Source organism: Phycomyces blakesleeanus (genome assembly GCF_001638985.1).
Source record: "Phycomyces blakesleeanus NRRL 1555(-) unplaced genomic scaffold PHYBLscaffold_31, whole genome shotgun sequence".
Lineage (NCBI taxonomy): Eukaryota > Fungi > Mucoromycota > Mucoromycetes > Mucorales > Phycomycetaceae > Phycomyces > Phycomyces blakesleeanus.
Genome location: NW_017265188.1, coordinates 54,557 through 76,206, shown reverse-complemented (window position 1 = coordinate 76,206; position 21,650 = coordinate 54,557). Strand labels below are relative to the sequence as shown.

Sequence of the window (21,650 nt, the reverse complement as noted above, 5' to 3'; positions counted from 1 at the left end):
TCAGAAAACATCAAGGAATATATTAAAATAATAGGCTATTTTGTTTCATTGTTTTAATGTTTCAATTTACCTCGAAATATGATAGTGATAGTAGTAGTAATAGTAATAGTAGTAATAGTACTAATGACGATAATTATGATTTAAATAAAGAAGAAAGTGCCAATTTAAGCCGAATCAATATCTATCAGTCATGAAGAGAATTCGATTCGATTTGATTTGATTTGATTTGATAGTCTGGCCCTTTTCTCTTCTTTTCCTACTCTTTACAGAATATGAATTTATGTAAATTAAAGGTGAAGGTGAGATGGGATAAAAGGTAGAAAGAAGAGAGAGAGAGAGAGAGATTGAATGCTAGGCTTGGTAATTACACTTGTATATAGTACTGTCTTGTCTTGTAGTACCCCCCCTTTCATTTCTTCTTCTTATATATATATATATATATTAATATATTTTAGTATGATTTGGATTACTAGAAAAATAGCCTTTCCTTTTCTTTTTTCTTTGCTATTATTAATATCACTATTATTTGGTACTGAGACTTTAAGAACTTCCTTTTCTCTCTTTCTCTTCACTCCTTCTTTTTTATATATATATATATATTTATAATTTTCCTTTTTAACAGCAACTCATGAGCCGTCAATCATTTCAGAAAAGGATTTGCCTGCGTTGGGTATGTGGATTTTGTTTGATAGGTCTGGTGTGGCTCATGGTCTCAACAATTCAACTGAACCAGCGACTTCAAGGTGAGAATATATACACTGCGCGCTGAGACTTTGCGATTCTTAAGCTTTGATTTGTACTTGTACTTGTACTTGTACTTGTATTTGATTTGATTTGATTTAATTTGATCTCCCATCCATAATACACTGTACACAATGCATATTTAGATACATACATACATACATACATACATACATACATACATATATGCATACAGAAAATAAATAAATAATTAATCAATTAATCAATCAATCTCACAGACCGCGTGTGCCTTGAGTGTAATGTCGAGTCCTCCACAAAGCCTGAACATCTACCTACAAATCTTGAACCAACTACAGATATCAACACAGTCCAGGACTACCCATACACAATCGTCACCGCCGCTAGTGCAAACCACCTCTGTGCTCTCGAAAATTTTCTCTACAAACTCAACCACCACCGATCTCGGTTCGCCAACAAAGGATTTCCTCGGATTGTGGTCTACAACCTGGGGATGAACCGCACCCAGCTGCCTGTTTTGGACCAGCTACAGGCCAATGGAAAACTCGACGTTCTGGTTCAGTTTGATTTCCTGGCCTATCCTCACTTCTGGGATGTGGCCATGCGCCGTGGTGAGTACGCATGGAAGACAGCGATAGTGGACGAGATGAGAGTTCGGTTTGGAGGCATAGTGGTCTGGCTGGATGCGGGCAACGTGGTGACTGCAGATTTTGTGCGGATGATCCCAGGTATCGTCCGACGCCAAAGGGGTTTTTGGTCTCCTCGCAGTCAGCACACCGCCAAGATCTGGACACACCCACGCATGTTTGAGTACTTTGAGGTCTCTGCAGAAAACTATGAGAATGTGGAGAACTGTAATGGGGCCGCTCTTGGGTTCGACACATCGGATCCAAATATTGTCAATGGGCTGATATTACCCTGGCTGGCATGTGCCAAGGCCAGAGAATGCATTGCACCCCCAGGGTCGTCGAGGCTCAATCATCGCCAAGACCAGGCTGCCATCACTCTACTGGCCCACCACCAAGGCCACGTCTGTACCAAGCCAGCATCAGCCTTTAGACTCCAACTGCATCGGGACACTTCCTGTAGATCAGATCTACTTGGGCTCGATCTGCAGCACAGATTATTCCATCCGTCCTCAATTGATTTGCCTCCCTGGCGTGCCAGTGACACCGTTCGACTCTATCACCACCCTGAGTGGAGATATCCACAAGACAATGTTCCTTCTGCAATTAAGCAGCTTATCCTAGAGGGACCATGATTGCCAAAGAAGAAAAAAGAAAAAGCCAATATCAATATCAATATCCATCATTATAACCATAGCCATACCCATACCCATATTTATATTCATATTCATAATCATAATAGCTAATAATCATAATCATACTAGTCATATTTACACACCAAAACCTACCCACCCACACAGACATATATATATTTATATCATTAATTTTTGGAATTACACTATATTAAATTCACACAAAACAGGAGACTTTCCTTTCATTTTCTTTCCGCTACTTTCTCTCTCTCTCTCTCTCTCTTTAGTAATACTCAATAGGAGAAACTTACCAATACTACTACTGCTGGTATTATCATTACTATTGTTTCAATTCTTCTTGTCAGTTGTGGACTGTGGCTGATTAAAGCATCTCCTCTTTTTTCTTTTGAAGCATGGTTTTATAAATGTATGTATTAATAATTTTGCTGTTGGGAGCATAAGAAATATACTCTTCTTAGGAGATGGATATTATATATAGATATACCTTTGCTCTTCATCGCGTTACAGCCAGGAGAATGTGTAATGATGCAGATATTTTATGATTAGATTATCCCTTTAGTATACCTTTTTTTTCATAATTACAATTATCAATTACTTTCCTCAATTAATATTCTTCTTTTGTTGTAAATTTGGGAATGTAATTTAAGACAGAGGAAGGAGTCTGTGTTTGTTTAAAGAATCCAAGAATTCACCTAACAAGACATTATTTTATTTATTTTTTGAAGTGTATGTTGTACAGTAAGATAAATCAGCTTAATGCAAACATACTGGCTGTAACCAAAAGACCTTCCCCCCAAAAAAAGAAAATAAAGATAGAATGAGATATTAAAACTAGCAAGCATACAGACCATAAAAACCTATACATCTACAGAAAGGCAAAACTCCGTTGAGCCCTTTATTTTTATTTTTATATTTTATTTTATTTTATTTTATTTTTCCCTTTCTATTATATTTTATATTAAATATATATATATATTATTCATTAGATATTCTTCTTCTTCTTCTTCTTCTTCTTCTTTAATTCATATATTAACTACAGACTTTTCAATCTCAAATTATATTCTTTTATATAAAAAAAAATGAGTCCTAATACCCATCTCACGCCACCATCACCGAATCACCAACCATCTTCAACCCTAACACCCCCTCTCCCTGCAGCCTCCTTGTCTGGAAGACTCCCGTCCACACGTCTCAGCATAGCCGCAGCCGCAGCCGCAACCACAGCCTCACTCCAGGCAAACTCACGCTCCAAGAATTCACAATTACCCACCCGAGGCGTCACTCCATCAAACTCTTCAGTCAGAACAACTTCCCAATCGTCATTTAGAACAAATACTCCAATCCGAAACATTCATTCATCCCAATCTACCGCAGCCGGAACAAATGTCCAGCGACGAAGAAACAGTCTCAGTGTGGCAAACAGTCGAAGTATGAACCACCAAAACCTGGTCTCTACTAATAACAGCAACACTAGCACTAGTAGTAGAAATAATAAGGTTGGCGTGATTCCTCCTGTACCGGCAATCCCGGTTTTTCAAAGATCCTCAGCTGAGAATGTCCAGGTCACTGTGAGATGCCGACCGATCACTCAGCGAGAACTGACCGGCCGAGGCGAAAATCTTTGGACAGTTGATACCAAAGAACGGTTGGTAAAGTCCAACAATATTAGAAATGAAGCTACAGGAACAAAGGCAGACGTTGAGTATAAATTTGGTAATTACATTTTTCTTTACATGTTTATAGAAAATATATTTACACGTACATACGCACATACGCACATACGCACATACGTACATACATCGTATACACATATATGATGTATTTTGATCTTATTGTTAATTAATTAATTAAATTTATTTATTTTTATTTGAATTCTGTGCCTGCTTGCCTGTCCGTAGACCATGTGTTTTATGGGAGTGACAATGAGAAATTATACCAAGCAGGTGTAAAAGGTTTGATAGAGTAAGTGCAGCTTAGTACATATTCTATACATAATATAGGAAAATATTATTTATAATGTATAACTTACATAATGTGTATATTTTCTTTAAACATCTACTAGTCAAGCAATGGACGGTTATAATGGTAAAGAATATCAATAATTGAGTTCTTTGAGATACATTTACTAATTACCATATACAATATGTACATTATTGCTTCTTAGCTACCGTATTTGCCTATGGACAGACAGCCAGTGGAAAAACCTATGTAAGATACACTTTAAAAAAAAAGTTCATTATCATCATTACTACTACCATTAATGTTACTGTTACTGTTGCTGTTACCATGATGACTATTATTATTCGTATGAAATATAAAATTAAATCCTATATGTGTTTTTATAGACAATGGTAAGCTTTTATTTGCAGCAAAATGTATAATAATTTCAATTAAACCATGATAATTTCCGTTTTTCTTTTTTTTTTGTAAGATGGGTATGTATCTTTTTTTTTTTTGCATGGATTTGCGTGTGTGTAATTTTACTGCAACTTTATATTAAAATGATAAACAATTATTATAACGCAAAATTATAACAATTTGTTTTTTGTTTTGTTTGAAATCTCTAGGTACTGAACAAGAACCTGGTGTAATCCCTCGGGCTGTAAATGAAGTATTTGAGAATATCAGACAAGTAAGAACTAAAAAAAAAAAACCAAAAAGAAAAAGAAAAATACTAATAATTCAAAGGCTTTGATTAAGTAAATAATTGAATAAATAATAATAATAATAATAATAATAATAATAATCATACATACTACACGCAAATTATGTGGTTTATTCGGCTCATCCCGTCTATATCGGATGATATTTTTCCATGGATTTATTTTCTCATTTTTTTTTATTGCTTTTGGAATTCTGATTTTGGTTAGGCTACCAACAAGGAGTTTTTGTTAAGAGTTTCCTACCTCGAGATTTATAATGAAACGATTCGAGATTTGCTTGCTCCAAATAATACAGACATCAAAATACACGAAGATAGACGAGTAAAGTATTTCTTGTAGTTAGAAAAAAGTTTCTTTTTTTTTTATTGATTGATCTTTTTCTATTTCATTTCTAAAAACAAAAAAAAAAGAGAGGTATCTATGTGAGTCCTTTGATTGAAGAAATCGTGACAGGTCCAGAAAAGGTTATGAAAATTATCCAAAGAGGCGAAGGTAAATAAAAGACACATGTATACCATGCTTGTGTGTGAATAAACCAAAACGCTTAATGTTTGTAGCCAATCGACATATCAGTACAACAGATTACAATATGCATAGTAGTCGAAGCCACACCATATTTCAAATGGTAAGATTGCACCTTTACTTTCACTTTTCACTTTTCACTTTTTCTCGGAATATCCATAAATAATGATCACAAATTCTAAGGCTTGTATTGTGTAAAAAAATACATAAAGGTTATTGAAAGTAGAATACGAAACAATGATAGTACTACACTACTCAGTCCGGTTAATACACAACGGCGCATGTCATTAGCCCCAAATATCAAAGGGCGTCAAGAATCTGTCAAGATATCACATCTGGTAATAATAATAACACTAGTTTTTTTTTTTAAAAAAAAAGACAAAAACTTAAACATTGCATGTGTGTGTGTGTGTGTGTGTGTGTGTTATGTATCACAGAACTTGATTGATTTGGCAGGATCAGAAAAAGCAGTTACCAACCAAGAACGTCGTAAAGAAGGTGCCTATATCAACAAGAGTCTATTAACCTTGGGAACTGTCATTTCCAAATTAACAGAACAGGGCAAAAGGTTAGTGGTTACTAGATATACATATTCGTGCAATTCACATTCTCACTCAATATATTATACGTGTTTGAAAAAAACAAACAAACAAACAGTAGTGCTGGTCACATTCCCTACAGAGACTCAAAATTAACTCGAATCTTGCAGACGGCTCTGTCAGGTCAGGCCAAAGTCGGTGTGATCTGCACTATCAGTCCAAGCTCTCTAGATGAGTCCCACAATACCCTAAAGTTTGCTGCACGTGTAAAGAAGGTGGTCGTGACTGCCAAGAATGAAGAAGTCATGGATGATAAGGCGTTACTGCAGCGATACAGAGGCGAGATTCTGGATCTGAAGCACAAATTGATGGCCGCAAATGAAGTCATCAAGGAAGAGAAAGATCACACTCAATCTATGCTTAGTGCCGAAAGGCGTCAGGTAAAAATACACAATAGAGGAAATTTATATCTATAAAAAAAGGAGTTCTATGTATTGATAGCCAACTTTCTTATTCTTTAGTATGAAGAAGAGTTTAAACGAATGCAGATCGTCAGAGCAGCTCTCAAAGAAAGGCAAGTTATTGTATATATTATCAGTCAAGGTTAATTGTTTCTGTACTTATGAACCTTATTAACGAACAAATGTTATATTCTTCTTCTTCTTTAGAATTGACCATTTGACTCGATTGATATTAACATCCCAGTCAGTTAATATTCCTGTTGATCCCGGTGTGTCACAGGTAAAAAGAAAACAAAAGTCTATAGTAATTAGTTAATTAATTGGTGAATTAACTTTTCTTTCTTTATTTTATGCTTTTCTTCTTACTTTGGTCTATAGATAAAAGAAGTAGTGCCTGGTGCCAATATCAATAATAATAATAATAACACCAATAATAATAATAATAATAATAATAATAATAATAATATTAATAATAATATCAGCAGTAGCAGTAGTAGCAATATTCTTGGTATTCCACTAGACCCTGATCACCAGGACCCATGGTTACTTGTTCGAGATTTGCGAAAACGACTCGAGGAAACCAATCTGGAAAGACAGAGTTTGGAACGACAGTTGGGAGAGAGCAAAGAATACATTAGAAATCTAGAGATCGAGGTGGCCCAAAAAAAGAGTTTGTCGGACAAAGTTGCCCATCTTGAGGCTGAACTTAGTATTACCAAGGCAGAGCTTCAGGTTACCACAATCCTTGCCCGTGAAGATGTTCCTACTGGTAGTTCCCGATGTCTACCAGAAGATTCTAGACGTCGTTGGGAAACAAATACATTTTAGACAAAAGTGTATGATAAATAATAATAAAAAACAACAACAACAATAATAAGGATAATAATAGTACCAATAGTACTAATATCAATTAATAAACATCAATAAAAAATATATATACACACATATAAGAAGAATAAATGGCCATTCAATAATACTCTTTCATTAATGATTAAAGAGGTATACATACATACATACGTATATATATATATATATATATATATATAAAGAAAAATAAGAATAAGAATAAAAATTAATAAGAATAATAAGAATAATAAGAATAGCAAAAATAATAATAAAGAGGTATGATCAGCTTAATTTCTTTTTTCTCTTTCCTTCTTCTCTTCAATTGAAAAAACAGATATATATATATATATACGTAAAGAGAGAGAGATATAGATAGAGAGCGGTTCATGAAGTGGGTAAGCACAATAAAAGAAAAAAAAGAAAAAAAAACTAATAATGAAAAGAAGAAGAAGTTAACTAGAGAGAATTGGAGTGAGTTGGATGATTCAAGTACAAGTACACAGTCCACAGGTAAAGGTGACTACTAAACGTTGCCAGAACCCTCGCTTATGAGCAGAGTCTGTGTCTTGAAGACCTCGGCTGTGGTGTTCCATAGTCTGATAGTTCTGGTTAGGATTCATAGTCATCGGCTGTGAAGTATAACGCTGGTAAGGATCTTGAGTACCACCGAGTCTTTGCCTGGAAGGGTTGCGACGTGAGGATTCTCGATGTTTGGAATGTTGACGGATCTTCTGGCCGCCACTCCCACTAGATGCAGCAGCGGCAGCGCTGTTTAGAGCTGCTACAGCACCATTACGATAACGAGACCGAGGCTGTAATACACACGTATATATATATATACGTGTGTGTGTATTTGTAAAAAAGGTAGGTTAAGTAGGTAGTAGTAATAATATTAGTATTGGTATTAGAATCTTATATATATATATATTTTGTTTCCTATTTTCTGTCTGTTTGACAGTCTTTAAAACTATAGCAACTATATAAAACCTTACCTCCAAGCCACTGTTGTGCTTAATGAGCATCCAGTCATAGACACCATCCTCGGCATCTGGTATCGTTTTTAACACCTTGTCAAACAAACCTCGCATAAAGTCGTAATCAGGTGTTTCCTCGAATCCAAGTCGACGTGCGTATTGAAAGTAAATGGCGAATTCATCTATACGATATTTTCAGGAATGGTTTTAATATCTACCGTATATGTATGTGATTCTTTCTTCTTCTCTTTTTATTAATATTAGTATTACCTGGATATCCTTCACATAAATCTTTGACTGCAGTTGATTGCTTCTTCTCGCCAATCTTCTCATACTTTTGCTTGTTTGTAGCTGCCTTGAGTCCTTGCCACGGCAAAGATCCTCTCAAGAAGTACATGAATACATGTCCGAGTGATTCCAAATCATCGCGTCGTGATTGTTCTAAGGATCGATTTTCAATTTTTCTGTCATTCTTTCCCGTGTCTGTCCTCATCTTTCTTTTTCTTTTGTGCTCTCATTGTTTTATACCTCTTCCTAGATGTGTGTTTACACTCATATAACGTGCTGTTCCTGACAGACTTTTACGCTCTCTGTAAGGTATATGCTGTTTGGTTTTTGGATCGCGGTATTGTTTTGCCATTCCAAAATCAATCATATAGACGGTATTGGCTTTGCTCGTGCCAGGACGACCGATCAAGAAATTATCAGGTTTTATGTCTCGATAGATCAAATTACGCTCATGCATGCTTTGAACACGGCTCACCTGAAAAAAAAATATGAAGTCAGTTCTCTCTCTTTTTCTTTTTTCTTTCTTTTCACATCATTCACTCTCTAACTCTCTCGTTTTTATTTTATTTTTTGAAATTTTTGGGTTTTGTATTTACCATGTGTTTGGCCAGCATGGCTACTGTCTTGACGCTAAATCTTCGAGAACAGCAGTCAAAGAGGTCCTCCAGACTCGGCCCGAGCAAATCGATCACGAGGACATTGTAAAGACCTTCTTGACCAAAATAATAAGCTGTTGGAACACCACCTATATATAGACATATGTATGTTTAAGAAGAAAGGCAGAACATGAAAATGTTAATAAACCAAATATATGTTATGTATATTTAATATTTGTGTGTTTTTGTTTTTGTTTTTGTTTTTGTTTTTGTTTTTTTTTTTGAAGAAAACCACTTACCAAGACCAGCTAGGATTTTGTATGTTCTATACTCATCACGTAACTGAGGTGCGTCTGATTTACGAGGTTCGAATTTGATAGCTACCAGTTGGTTATTGAGTAGATTGGTGCCTTTATTTCATTTTATTTTTTTGTCATTTTTGTCATTGTTGTTGATTTTTTGTGTTAGAATTCCAAGTGTTGAGTTATTGTTGTTGTTTTTACCTTCATAAATAATTCCAAAACTTCCTTCTCCAATCTTATTGCCGACTTTGTAATGAACTCCTACGACATTGATGGATGAGATGATGGAAGAGCTTGCACGGCTTTGTGAATTCCGGTGAGGATTGGCTGCCATCAAAAATAGAATAAAAGAGTAAAGAAATAGAATAAAGCAATAAAAATTAAAATAATAATTATATATATATATAAATATATATGTATGTATAAATGTGCGTGTAAGTGTAAGTGTAAGTATAGGTATAGATATAGGTATAGGTATAGGTGCTTATATATCTATATCATATATATATATATATATAGATATGTATGTATATGTGTATGTATGTATATTATATATAGATATAAGGATACACGCACAGAAAGTGAAATAAAATCAAATAATAAAAACTAATAAGAACAAGCAAGAAAATATGAGGTGTTGAAAAATACAGTTTTTTCTAAAAAATAATAATAATTTATATAAAATAATATAATAAAATATAATATATAATAATAATTTAATATTAAAAACAAAAACAAAAACAAAAAAAAAAGAGAGAGAGAGAGAAAAGAAAGAGAGGGGAGAGGGAAATATGAACCTCTTTGTGCTATTTCTTTTAAACTATATTTTGTTCTGGTTGATTGACTGATTGGGCCAATATTAACCTATTGATTCCTTAATCCACTAACTCATTAACTCATTAACTGACTGACTGAATAACTGACTAAATGACTGGCTGGCTGATGTGCCATGACATGACTATGTGTTTGTATATACTTATATTTGTTTGTATGCTTTATACATCTTTGGGGTAGAGCGATGGCAAGAGATCCGTTTTTGTTTCTGGTTTCTGTAACACCAAAGAAATCAAGGTTCGTTCTTACTTCATTTCACAATATATATATATATTTATATATAATATTTTTATTTATTTATTTATTTATTCTTGTAAGGAGATGTTTATTATCAGCCCAGGTTTTATTAGCATATAGAAGAAAACCTCTTGGTGAAATAGATGTTATTCATAGGTGTATATATGTATGTACTTAGGTACATCATTTCCTTGTAAAGTTCGACAAATATTATATACATACATAAAGATACATATAAGGGGGACAGAATGGTAAGGACAGGATAAGAAGAGACAGGACACTTAATTCTTACCCGATAAATCAAAGACCGACAATACCACAAGCAAAAAGGAAGCACAGCCATGGGGGTAGTGAGCGAGTCAATTATAATTTTTCTTTTTCAAAAAAAAAAAACTTTTAGTATATGTCCAAAAATAAAAAACATTGCGCATATTAAATTAGAACGCCGTATTTGCTCTAAAAATAAACTTACGTATTTACGCAACTTTTTTTGTACAGTGCGAGTTGCGCTCCCGGAGTTTTAAATACTGTAATTTCCAACAGTAAAAGTTAATCTCAAGACCTGAAACGCGCTTTTGTTTTGTTTTGTTTTGTTTTGTTTTGTTTTGTTTTGTATTGTATTTTATTTTATCGTCAAGAATAATAGTTTAAGGAATGTTATAAATCCTGTGATTATAATCCTAAAAGAAAATATATAAAGAGATGTTCTACTAGAATTGGTATATCTTTGATCAGCAGAATTTGGTAACTCTTGAAATTAATTTTTTTTTCTGTAGTAATATGACCTCTGAGAATTTTGAAATGATTCTGTTCCCAAGTTTGATCTCTGCAATAAAATATTCCTCTTTACATCCTAGGGATTGACCGATCCAAGATTTGGGTGATTTTAATAAAGTCAAATACTTGAATTGTAGTTTTCTCCCTTCTTTATAACCTCTATCCCAATGGACATTTGTATCCAAGAGTCTTGGTATTACTTATAAAGTATTATCAATTCATAGTATTCTTTTTGGTTTGTTGCCAAAGATTAAGACATCTTTTCCAAGTCTGTCAAGCTGCTCTTCAACTCCCTAATAATTAAATTACACAAGAAGTTTTGTCGATATAATCGTTTGAATTTTATCAGAGTTATTTAATTAACATGTATAAATATACTTTGACTAATGAATACATATAGAGATATAGAGATAAATTAAAAATAAAGCATTAATAGTCAACATGACTAATATCATTAATAAATGCTTCATTGATCGATCTACAGCGCAGTAATGAATATCCATGATAGAGATCCTCTTCCCATCTACTGGAAAGACCTAATCCTCCTAAAATATGCTTTTTAACATTGTTGAAAGGATCTTGACTTGAAACCAGAAATGTCTCAAAGAACTTTTCTGTTATCTGCCTTTCCTTCCCCCCGAGTTTCCGGGTCTTTCCATCACTGGTCCAGAATTTAACGTCTCGGTGGTAATGATACCAAGTCCGTTTGATAGGTAGTGATGGACTTTCATCACTAGAAGATGATTCAGTATCTGCGGTTTTCGTATTTCTAGATCGGCGTAGATGGTCTGTTTCTTCGATAGACAAAATTTGCAAGGAATGGAACCCACTGGGTTCTTCTGAAAATATGTTTTCCTCGTTTTCTACAGCATAAAATATAGTGCTCACCAGTCTGAGGATCTTAAAGTCTGTAAAGGGCATATTTAGGCAGAGCTCTCCTGTATTCTCTGAGATTCTTCCTAATATTCTGGCGCGATACAATATCATGCAATCGAAGTCCCTGCAGTATAATGATAGATAGTTAAATGTAACTGGACTTGTTTTCGATCCTTTGAGCTCTAACGATCTCAATCCGTGCGTACGTGTGCTATTAAACGCTTCTGGACTTAGCGAAATAAATACACCCGACAATTGAAGGTCCTTCAATGATGTACAGCTTTCCAAGAGGGTATCAAGTTCAAGATTACTGCCTGAATGGACTATTTTCAGAGTTACCAAGCGAGGACATGCACCAAATTTCAGGAAAACCTTGGGAGAATCGAAATAATATGCGACCAGCTGAATAAAAAAGTTTTGGATTGTTGGCGAGCAAAAGTGGATTAAGTGTGGCCCGCTATTCTGTGTCTCCAACCCCGCTCTTTTTGATATCTCTAAACTATATTCCAAATATTGGAGTTCTTTGACCTGTGTCTGTAATGTCTCCCAAAAGAAATCATAATCTAATCCCATCGGTACTTTCTGGGTTACGACCATGCTTTTCAAATGAGGGAAATTTGATGATAGACTTGAAATCATTGTAGAAGTTTCTGCATCGGGTATCTGTTCTTCATGAAGTACAGTGTCCTTGAATGGTTTTCTGGTTTTAAGTGTGCGTATGTTTGGATATTTGAGAGAGAAATAAATAATCCAGCCAATATCCATGTTGAGGTTGAGAAGCTTGACTACGGTTGTGGTATTCGCTGGCTTTATGTTCTTCATCTTTAATATTTCAGATACTGGTATGGAACCAAACAATAGGTCGGTGTGAAAATATTCCAGCCGTGGCAAGGTTTCATGAAGCCTTTCCAAATTTTCCCAGGTATCTCGTGGCTCTGGAGGTAACGTGTAATAAATGCTGTCTTGGATTGTTAGATGTTTTAAGCAAGGCAGGCACGCTAATATCTTAAACAACTGCTCTTTCTGATCGTCGTCATTCAGTCTTTTGATATATATTAGCATTGTAGTCAATGCTGCCCAGAGCTTCCAGTCAGGAATACTTCCAAGACTATCCTCACGCATAGTATTATGCGGAATAGAGATTTCTTTTAGCTGTTTAAATAATCGCTGTAAAATGTGGAACTGTATCTCGGTCGTCTGGACTTTTGCTTTGAAAACCAATCTTTGAACTTTGTTTCCGTTTAGTTGATATATTGTTGGCCGAGTAGTTGATAGGTCGCATATTTGATTTAACTTCTCTTCGCTGTCGATGGTTAACGTATCCCAGAGCGAGCCTTGAAACGGAGTCTTCCATGTCCGGCAAACTGTAGAACAAATAATTTTGTCATTCTGCTGAAGTGATTTTGCAATGACTGTCAAGATCTCGAATGGCAGTTCTGTAGTTAACATTAGGGAAGAGATGACCACCAAAAAAAAATGAATGGGAAAATAAAAGAAGAACTTGGTCGATCCAGTAAATATCAAGGAATTACGCTTTGTACTATTAAAATTGTGTAGATCTAAGCCTCTGGGGCTCAAAGTTAACGAACTTGTGAATTGGGCGTGTAACTACACGGACATTCTTTATATGTCAATGGTGTAATTAAATGACCCCAAGCCCAAGTTTTCTTGTCTATTTTTACACCAACAGATTACTTTAAAGAAATGAGAAAGGCTTTTTACTTTGATATGAACCAATGCGACCCATCTTTATTTTCTGTTTCTAATTCAAGAGGTATAAATAGAATGTTCCTTTTGCAAAAATATACTCATAGTGAAATATTAATACCTTTTGAGTGAGAGGTTTTAATCATTTATTTTTGTAAAAAAAAAGGTGAACTTACAGAAGTTGTATAATATCATATTAGCATTTGACTATCCTTATTTTTTATTTTTAATAAGAAAATAAATTCAGTTGTATTTAATATGTACACAGGGCGTATTCAATGATAAGTGCTGCTGCGCAAGACTAACTTGAGAACACGACAATCCAATTTGGGTATTTAATTTGTTGTTGCTTTCTGCTATAATTATCTATTGTCTATCCCATAAAAGCTATTTATAAGGATAAGGATAAGGATATGTTTCCCATAATATAGATGCGTATAGACACACAGTCTACCTCTTCCAATGTTACGAGAATCCCAAAATAAACAAAATACAATAAAGGTATTTTATATTTGGAGTAAAAGTATTATTGCTATTAGAAGAGTAAGTTTATTTAATACAGATATATAGTAGATATTCATTCAAGTACTAATGGTTATTGGATATCACAAATCCTTTCATAAACCATAAAGAATTTATTTATTATGTTTATGTGATAACTCTGGTAATTATGAGCATCTTTCTTTTTTTTTTTCAAACCAATGAACATTAGTGATTGTATGGTTTATTGCATACAAGGGTGGATCGTATTGGCAAAATACCCGATACTTAAAAAACATATATACCTTTAACAGCACAAACTTTCAAATTACTTTTATTCAATGAAAGTTAACATATATGTATATATTCTCTTTGCCTGCTTTATTATACAGGAAAATAATATGTGATCAGTTTATTCTTATCGCCCAGGGTTTTGGAAGGAAAGCAAGGGGTGGGGTACTATTTGGACAGAGTGTTATACCATGCTGCACATCCTTATTATGATTTTGTCTGTCGTGTAAACAAAGATCATATGTGCATGTATTTTAGTTACACGCTTATATATATATATATATATATGTATATGTACAAACTATACCTTTTATTAAATAGAGCACAAAAATAGCTTGCTTATTAGAATGCATATATTCAATGTTTAAAATCAAAGAATAATAATAATAATAATAAACATTTGGCATAATCACTGACACTTCCTTAATAATCATATTGTTTAATCACTCTCGCCATATACAAAATCACATCACAAATAGATAAATGACTGGTTATAGAGATAGCCTCGCAGCACTTGTTAGTATATGAGATATACATACTTTTATTAATTCAAAGCTTTTTATGAATACAGTGTTACGGTAAAACAATAAAAAAAAGGTCGTAAGATATATAAATCAATTCACAGGTATTTGAAAGAAATCTTGCTATACAATATTTAATCAGAATGTTTGTTTTTGAGGAAGCGATGGTATAAATACTGGTAAGCTGCGGGTTTTGATGCACATATATAATGGCTGTATAGGCTCCATATTCTCAAAAGAGTAAAATAAGAACTTGTTGATGACTGGTATTTCCTGCATAGCAAGCCAAGCTTTTGCTATATCTCCCAATCAGGATTGGAGAGTGCAGGTACCAATAGCTTGAAATGATCCGATTTGATGGCAAAACATTCAATAACATACCCTACAGAAAAAAATAGGCGATTTTAGCGAATTGCTGCAAGTTTTCCGGGGTTTAAAGTGTCTTGTACTTGAGTTTTAATTAAGCACCAATTTCTCTCTCGCTCTCTTTTATATTCTACTTTTTTTTTTACCCCACCATGTTTTTTGCAGTCAAAGCAAAACATCTTTTTCTTAGCTTTTTCAACCCATTACAAAACTAAATACCAAGTTATTTGAATCTAATGGCTTATCAGCGGTAGCTTGGGTGGGTCCTAGGCGGTAACCAAGACAAAATTTTCTATCTTCTTTGAATTCTAGTCAGTCTTTGTCTCAAACGACGACCCTCCTGGAGATCTTCTTCTGCTTGTCTTCTGATACGTCCGATCCGAATGACGCGGGTGAACCTTACAGGTATAGTCCCATCATATCTCAGATTGTTAAGTATATGTCGGAAGTTCAGGACAGCAGCAACATCCTGATTCCACCAAAGATGCATAACCTCTGACCCGTCCATGTTCTCCAAACAATTTAGATTGGTACATCTAAAAGGACTTGTTTCTATTTTTTTCACAAGGTCTAGAATTATTAAATGTCTTTAAAAGAAACATAATTAATAGCTATCAAGGCTAGTATTAATAAAATACGAATCAGTAAAGTTGACAAAAGAAAGTAACTTGTGAAGAATTGACAGAAAAATATATGCATCAAGTACAATTTGGTTGTCAAGATTGCTCACATGCTCATTAGAAATCTCGGTAGATTTAGAGAATCGCAGGGAATCTGTCTTCTTGTTTTTCAAAAGTAGGAATCAGACATGACAATGTTAACATAAAACAGGTTTATACTCTTTGATAAAAAGAATTAATTAAGCAATATAAATATCTTCATCAATACCATAGTACTTAGAGAATAGCCTTTTTTTATATAAAAAATGTAAAAAGTATTACATAGAAATAGATATATGTATATTATTTAGTAAATTTATAGCTTAAACTGTTACTAAATATCCTAAAAAAATAGCACTTCTTCTTTCCATACTTCTTTATATTCAACTTGTATTATTAGAGAACCCGTTGTCGAGTGAAAATTCTAAATTTTCACTCACTCTTGCTTTACGCGTCGATTGAAATTCCAATGAAAAGATGTAAAATTTTACTGAGGGAGGCCATTTAGTGATGAAATGGAGTGAAAAATTGGGAGTTTTCTAGTTTTTCACTCCATTTCATCACCAAGTTTTTATTAAGAATTCAGCTTGTTTCTCCACCTTCGAACATAAATCTAATATAGTCAAGAGCCCTCTCTATATATCTACTTAAGAGAATAAGTCTTGGAAAGCCGAGTTTATTAAGATGTATCTCTCTTATGTTTGTCACAGTACTTATGTTTTCATCAACTGTGGTCGAGTTTTTCTTTTTTTTGACTGGGTTTCACTAATAATTCTTTTTTATCAGTCTTTGAAAATATCACATCCCAACGGGTTCTCTATTTTGATCAATAAAAACTATAAAATTCCAATATAAAACCATGTATTTGTTGAACCAATTATAAGAATAGAGATATCTAAAAAAGGTATAATTTTGCTACTTTAAACGATTTTATTGGATTAGATAAAAAGTAATTTTAACTCCAATAAATAGTATTCGCTGTAAATACTTTTAATTTACTAAAAGCCAATATTCTATTGGCAGATATTACAACTCCGCGACCGTAGGAATTATACGGTCCCGTATATCTTATACGAATCCGTATAATTCCTACGGTCGCGGAGTTGTAATGTCTGCCATTTACTACAGTGATAGCTGAGCTCGGACCGATTCTTGGGCTTGAATAAGTGTGTACAACGATCACCCTTAAAAAGGAAGAATATATCTTTAGTTTAATGCTGGTTGTGAGACTTGATATTCCAAGAACCCGTAGAGTCGTTCCACTTGATGGATAAGAATTGTGCTAGGGTAGTAACGAAGAATAAAATAGATAAATAAAATCCAGGCGGCGGACAAACTTGTTTATGGCTATGAACAAGACCTTGTCTTTGTCTTTGTACTTGTATTCTTTGATATTTCCAAAGTTGTTATTATGGACATTATATGATTCAGAAACCACAAACATTGTATCTACAAACAAAAGCACCCTTGAAATGTTCAAGAAGTGGAACTCATGATATGCCCTCTTCCCCCGCCTAGCACGCGTTGGTACAATCATATAATTGTAGCTTTTTTAAGTATATTAATATCTGATGAAGGAGAGCATATCGTTTCAAGATCTATTAGACAGTCTATACACACCTGCTATCTGTTATGATTTTAATAATAGAAGTTTTGAACAACAGGTCTCGATGAGAAAGCCACCTATAAATGTATATATGTATATATGCATATTACATATATCGTTAACTTTTAATAATGTGCCAACTACCCTAACATTTCTTTGTCCAAAGAAAAAAGTACGCCCCCCCCCCTCTTTGTAAAGGATAACTGCTCCATCGTCTTTAAGCTTTAAACATTAACATGTGACATCATCTGGATTTCAACATGTTTTATCATGACACTCCCATATCCAACTGTCAAAGCTTACTTTTTCGTATCTTTCTCTCTTTTTTTCTTTTTTTCTTTTTTCTACTTTTACTCTTGTTTTTGCTTTTACTTTCTTTCTTTCTTTCTTCATACATATTTTTTTTCCCTTCAACCGGAACACCTTAGTTAATAAACATGGCTAATGTGGCAGAGCAGCACTTGCCCGTTGTTCAAAAACCAAAACGTGCCAATGTCCAGATTGTGAATGAGGCTACCTCATTGATGCCTTCTCAAAACAAATCAGCAGATCTTTCGCTTAGTCTAGAACCAACCGAGCGACGAAAGCAATGGCTCGGGCTAATTATTATGGGCATGTCTGCAATGTCATTCTCATGTATGGCCATGTTAGTCCGAATCAGTGCCGTATATTTTTCGATAGTAGATATCGTCCTGGCCCGTTCTGCTACTCAACTAGTACTGTCACTCGCAAGTTGTGCAGTGCTCGGGATAAATCCTCTTGGAAAATACGGGGTTCGGAAATGGCTTTTCTTCAGAGCTCTGGTGGGCTCCATCGGCCTTATCTTGTTTTTCTACAGTCTGACCCGCCTACCTATGTTAGAAGCAACCTGTAAGGATACAAGTCCATATGTATTGGATACTGTGTTTTCTTTCTTTTTCTTTATTCTTCTTCTCAGAATAATAATACTTATTCATGCTTTGGTCTGTTTAGCTCTCTTCTTTCTAGGTCCGACATTTACTGCCATTGTTTCTTATCTGGTATTGAATGAACCCTACACTTTATTTGATGGTGTTTGTTCTGTGGGATGTTTGTTTGGAATCATACTAGTGTGGAAGCCAAAGTATGCCTTGGGCCACCCGGTGGCTGATCCTACTGCGGGTGTGTACAATATGGACCCGTCTCAATTAGCTGAGGATGAGATGGCAAGGTCTTTTGCTATCTTGTGCGCAGTTGCAGGAGCCATAATGTCAGCAATTGCATACATTTCGGTCAGAAAAGTCGGCAAGGGAACTCACCTTATGGTTCATTCGGTGTATTTTGCGGTTATCTCATGTGTACTCTGCATTGGAGGCGTGTTTGTTATGCCCCCGAACACATTGCTGCAGGAAGACTGGTCATCTTATACCCTTCTTGGATTGATGGCGTTATTTTCTTTTGCAGGTCAATGCTTCCTGAATCAAGGGTTAGTGACATATTTGTGATCTGATATCATATTGGTATATTAACTATTATTATTATCATTATTATTATTTCTCTAATTTATATATGTATGTATATAGCGTACAAATGGTTCCTGCTGGTCTTGGTAATACAAAGGCTTGCTTTATTCAAGTTAAATTTTACTCACAACGAACTCTTTTATTATATTCTATTTTATTATAGGAGCCTTGATGCGTATTTGTGACATTGTATTTGCATATCTGTCCGGAGTTTTTGTCCTTCATGAATACCCTGATAGTTTATGTGTGTCTGGTGTGTGTTTGATTGTTGGTATGACAACCACTTTATCTATACACAAATGGCAGGTCCAGAAAATCAGGGCACTAGAATTGCGTAAACAACGCTCTAGAGAAAGAGTTTGATATTTCACATTATGCCAAACATGATCTACTCTTTGATTGATACCTTACAAAATAATTTCAGTTAAACATTATTCTATCATCCATTATTACTCATTTGCTTTCTATTCATCAAAAATATATTAAAAGAGCTCACTCATATCTAAAATAAAGCAACCAATAAAGCAACCAACTAACCAAAAAAAAAATGAACCTCCAAATTTACCATACAAAATAAAATAAAATAAAATCAAATCAAATCAAATTCAGAAATCACTTGTATCACGTGGGACTGTCTTGTGTGTACTGTTGTAAATTTGCATCATTTCAGCCTTACTCTTCCATCTGTACCTTTCTTTCTCTCTTCCTTGTCTTCTTCTTTTTTACGCTTTCTCTTTCTCTCTATATCTCTATTTCTTTGTCTCTTATCTTGATTTAATACACAGCTTTATATCGCTCGTCTGGTCTCTCACTCACTCTCTTTTATGTCTGCTACGATGAATGAAATACAATCACCAAACGTGTCGCAGAATCATTATCTTCATTCCAACCCAATGCCCTTGTTTGAAAGTCCTGGAAGATGCTCTAACAACCAAGCCAATATCCAACCTTCCGTACAGACCTTGCCTCAACCAACAATAGAAGCACCACCTGTTCAAAATATAAACCCTCCTGATAATGAACAACCTACCCGGATCCCCGTACCAGTATCCACACAACCTAAGCCGACAACAACTATCGATAGACACTTTGTCTCTGTCAGAACTAAACGAACCAATACAAGCACTCGCTCTGTGCCCTCATACATGAGCACCACTCTGTCATTTCAAAACCGTCACCTTGAGCAAAAGCCAGCTACTGAGAACTCTACTCGATCTAGAAACATCAATACTAGTGTAAATACATACTAGTGGCTTAAGATATTATATATATATATATTTGCGATAGAAGCTTATTTTTATTTAATTTTTTAATTTTAGAAGCGGTCTCCCAAGGCATCTCGCATTCCTCGCTACAGACCTACACGAAATAATAGCGCTGAAGAAAACAAAGGAGAGATTGGGCCAGGGGAGGAGTACATCCCCATGGCTGCTCGTGTCAAGATATTTGAGAACAATCTCGGTAACGGCTTGGTACCTACACCCAAGGTGACTGAAAATACACTTGAGAACATCGTAAGCCTTGGTCAAAGAAGCTTGTCTTGTAGTTCTCGGCATCATAGAAAGAGAATAATAATAGAAGTCTCATTTATTTACACTATCTATCTATTCGTTTTCTTTCTTTCTATTAGCAACCTTTTGTACCTCATAAGCCTACATTGGCAAAGTCACCTTTTCTACTCACACGCCAGCGCTCTTACTTGAATCGGTAAGTATTTCATAGTTTAAATTTATTGCTTGGAAACATCCCCTAACGATATTATCTTTTTATTGGATTGGATTGGATTGGGACAAAGCAGACATCAACCTGAACAAGTAAGTACACTTTCAGACAAGCCAGACCAGAACAGGCCAGGACAGGCCAAATTAAAAATAAAATAGAATAAAAAGCATATACCTGATTAAAATATCAATCAAGTATTCTTACACAAATGTCTGTTTTTGTATTATAGGCTGCACTTCCACCTACCACATCTTCTCGTTCTACAAGCAGTGTACAAATACAGCGTACTCAAACACCAGCCCAGAAATCTCGAGCTGCTCCTCAATCCGACGATACATCCTATCCAGCTGCTAAGAGACAGAGAAAGATGGATTCAAAAGCACCTATTCAGGTAAATTTCTGGCGGATATATTAAGAAATACAAAAAACGTACTAATGTATATATATAGCCATTCCGGTTTGCGACAGAGGAGAGGGCTCTTCATTATCTCAAGGGATCTCAGGTTAAAGTGGATGCTTGGAAGGGTAAAGAACAGACATCTCGTTCCGAAAAAACTCGCTCTACTATCAGGGTAGCAAAGGAAGAAGAACCACGCAACCCTAGAAAGCGCAAGGTAATAAAGGAAATCAAGTAAATAGTGATACCTCTTGGCTGTATTGTGTGTCCTAAATATACCTCTTGTACTTTTTTTATATGTAAATTTTGTAGCAAGAGGATGCTTTGTCGTAGCTTTACATATTCTTCATTTTATCTACAATCTTAAATGTTTGATATAGGATCATTTCTCTTCTATGTTTCCGTGTTTTTCTTTTTCTTCATTCTTCCTTTTATTATTATTATTATCATTATTATTGTCTTTGTTGTTACTCTTACTCTTACTCTTACTCTTAACTTCCCTCTTC

General features: G+C 34.7%; 7 protein-coding genes across 7 annotated transcripts; 4 read left to right on the top strand and 3 right to left on the bottom strand.

The window, feature by feature from the left end:
- Positions 1–628: 628 nt before the first annotated feature.
- Positions 629–1,981, top strand: PHYBLDRAFT_151690 (hypothetical protein; the record flags this gene model as incomplete). The annotated part of the gene is made up of 2 exons (XM_018432725.1): positions 629–743; positions 981–1,981. 2 exons carry the CDS (start codon positions 629–631, stop codon positions 1,979–1,981), a joined length of 1,116 nt encoding a protein of 371 aa, XP_018285129.1.
- A 2,584-nt stretch (positions 1,982–4,565) lies between these two features.
- Positions 4,566–6,199, top strand: PHYBLDRAFT_22536 (hypothetical protein; the record flags this gene model as incomplete). Its single annotated transcript, XM_018439786.1, has 7 exons — positions 4,566–4,631; positions 4,870–4,983; positions 5,073–5,154; positions 5,220–5,287; positions 5,397–5,427; positions 5,563–5,752; positions 5,842–6,199. Coding segments are annotated over 7 exons (909 nt in total), but the record flags the coding sequence as incomplete, so codon positions are not given.
- Positions 6,200–7,303: 1,104 nt separating this feature from the next.
- Positions 7,304–9,774, bottom strand: PHYBLDRAFT_128279 (Serine/Threonine kinase CK1). Its single transcript, XM_018429211.1, has 7 exons — positions 9,392–9,774; positions 9,188–9,298; positions 8,889–9,037; positions 8,533–8,767; positions 8,275–8,445; positions 8,023–8,186; positions 7,304–7,842 (listed from the first exon to the last, which is right to left on the bottom strand). The coding sequence occupies exons 1-7, from the start codon at positions 9,522–9,524 to the stop codon at positions 7,516–7,518; spliced, it is 1,290 nt and encodes a 429-aa protein (XP_018285127.1). The 5' UTR covers positions 9,525–9,774; the 3' UTR covers positions 7,304–7,515.
- Positions 9,775–11,373: 1,599 nt separating this feature from the next.
- PHYBLDRAFT_78739 (hypothetical protein) lies at positions 11,374–13,379 on the bottom strand. Its single transcript, XM_018443386.1, has one exon. It carries the CDS (start codon positions 13,361–13,363, stop codon positions 11,468–11,470), a length of 1,896 nt encoding a protein of 631 aa, XP_018285126.1. The 5' UTR covers positions 13,364–13,379; the 3' UTR covers positions 11,374–11,467.
- A 2,192-nt stretch (positions 13,380–15,571) lies between these two features.
- On the bottom strand, positions 15,572–16,442 carry PHYBLDRAFT_67225 (hypothetical protein; the record flags this gene model as incomplete). Its single annotated transcript, XM_018441759.1, has 2 exons — positions 15,572–15,866; positions 16,390–16,442. 2 exons carry the CDS (start codon positions 16,440–16,442, stop codon positions 15,572–15,574), a joined length of 348 nt encoding a protein of 115 aa, XP_018285125.1.
- A 1,539-nt stretch (positions 16,443–17,981) lies between these two features.
- Positions 17,982–19,388, top strand: PHYBLDRAFT_174468 (hypothetical protein; the record flags this gene model as incomplete). Its single annotated transcript, XM_018437254.1, has 4 exons — positions 17,982–18,414; positions 18,517–18,988; positions 19,086–19,111; positions 19,189–19,388. 4 exons carry the CDS (start codon positions 17,982–17,984, stop codon positions 19,386–19,388), a joined length of 1,131 nt encoding a protein of 376 aa, XP_018285124.1.
- Positions 19,389–19,849: 461 nt separating this feature from the next.
- PHYBLDRAFT_67223 (hypothetical protein) lies at positions 19,850–21,477 on the top strand (the record flags this gene model as incomplete). The annotated part of the gene is made up of 7 exons (XM_018441758.1): positions 19,850–20,260; positions 20,345–20,539; positions 20,656–20,732; positions 20,824–20,839; positions 20,977–21,138; positions 21,197–21,361; positions 21,457–21,477. 7 exons carry the CDS (start codon positions 19,850–19,852, stop codon positions 21,475–21,477), a joined length of 1,047 nt encoding a protein of 348 aa, XP_018285123.1.
- Positions 21,478–21,650: the final 173 nt, after the last annotated feature.

Excerpts from the sequence above, each read along its gene's own strand:
- PHYBLDRAFT_128279 (XM_018429211.1), bottom strand. The coding sequence starts at position 9,524 with ATGGCAGCCAATCCTCACCGGAATTCACAAAGCCGTGCAAGCTCTTCC. Across the intron at positions 8,768-8,888 it reads CCATGCTGGCCAAACACATG|GTGAGCCGTGTTCAAAGCAT; the intron begins GTAAATACAAAA and ends TTTTTTTTTCAG. Across the intron at positions 7,843-8,022 it reads AGCACAACAGTGGCTTGGAG|CCTCGGTCTCGTTATCGTAA; the intron begins GTAAGGTTTTAT and ends TGTGTATTACAG.
- PHYBLDRAFT_78739 (XM_018443386.1), bottom strand. The coding sequence starts at position 13,363 with ATGTTAACTACAGAACTGCCATTCGAGATCTTGACAGTCATTGCAAAA.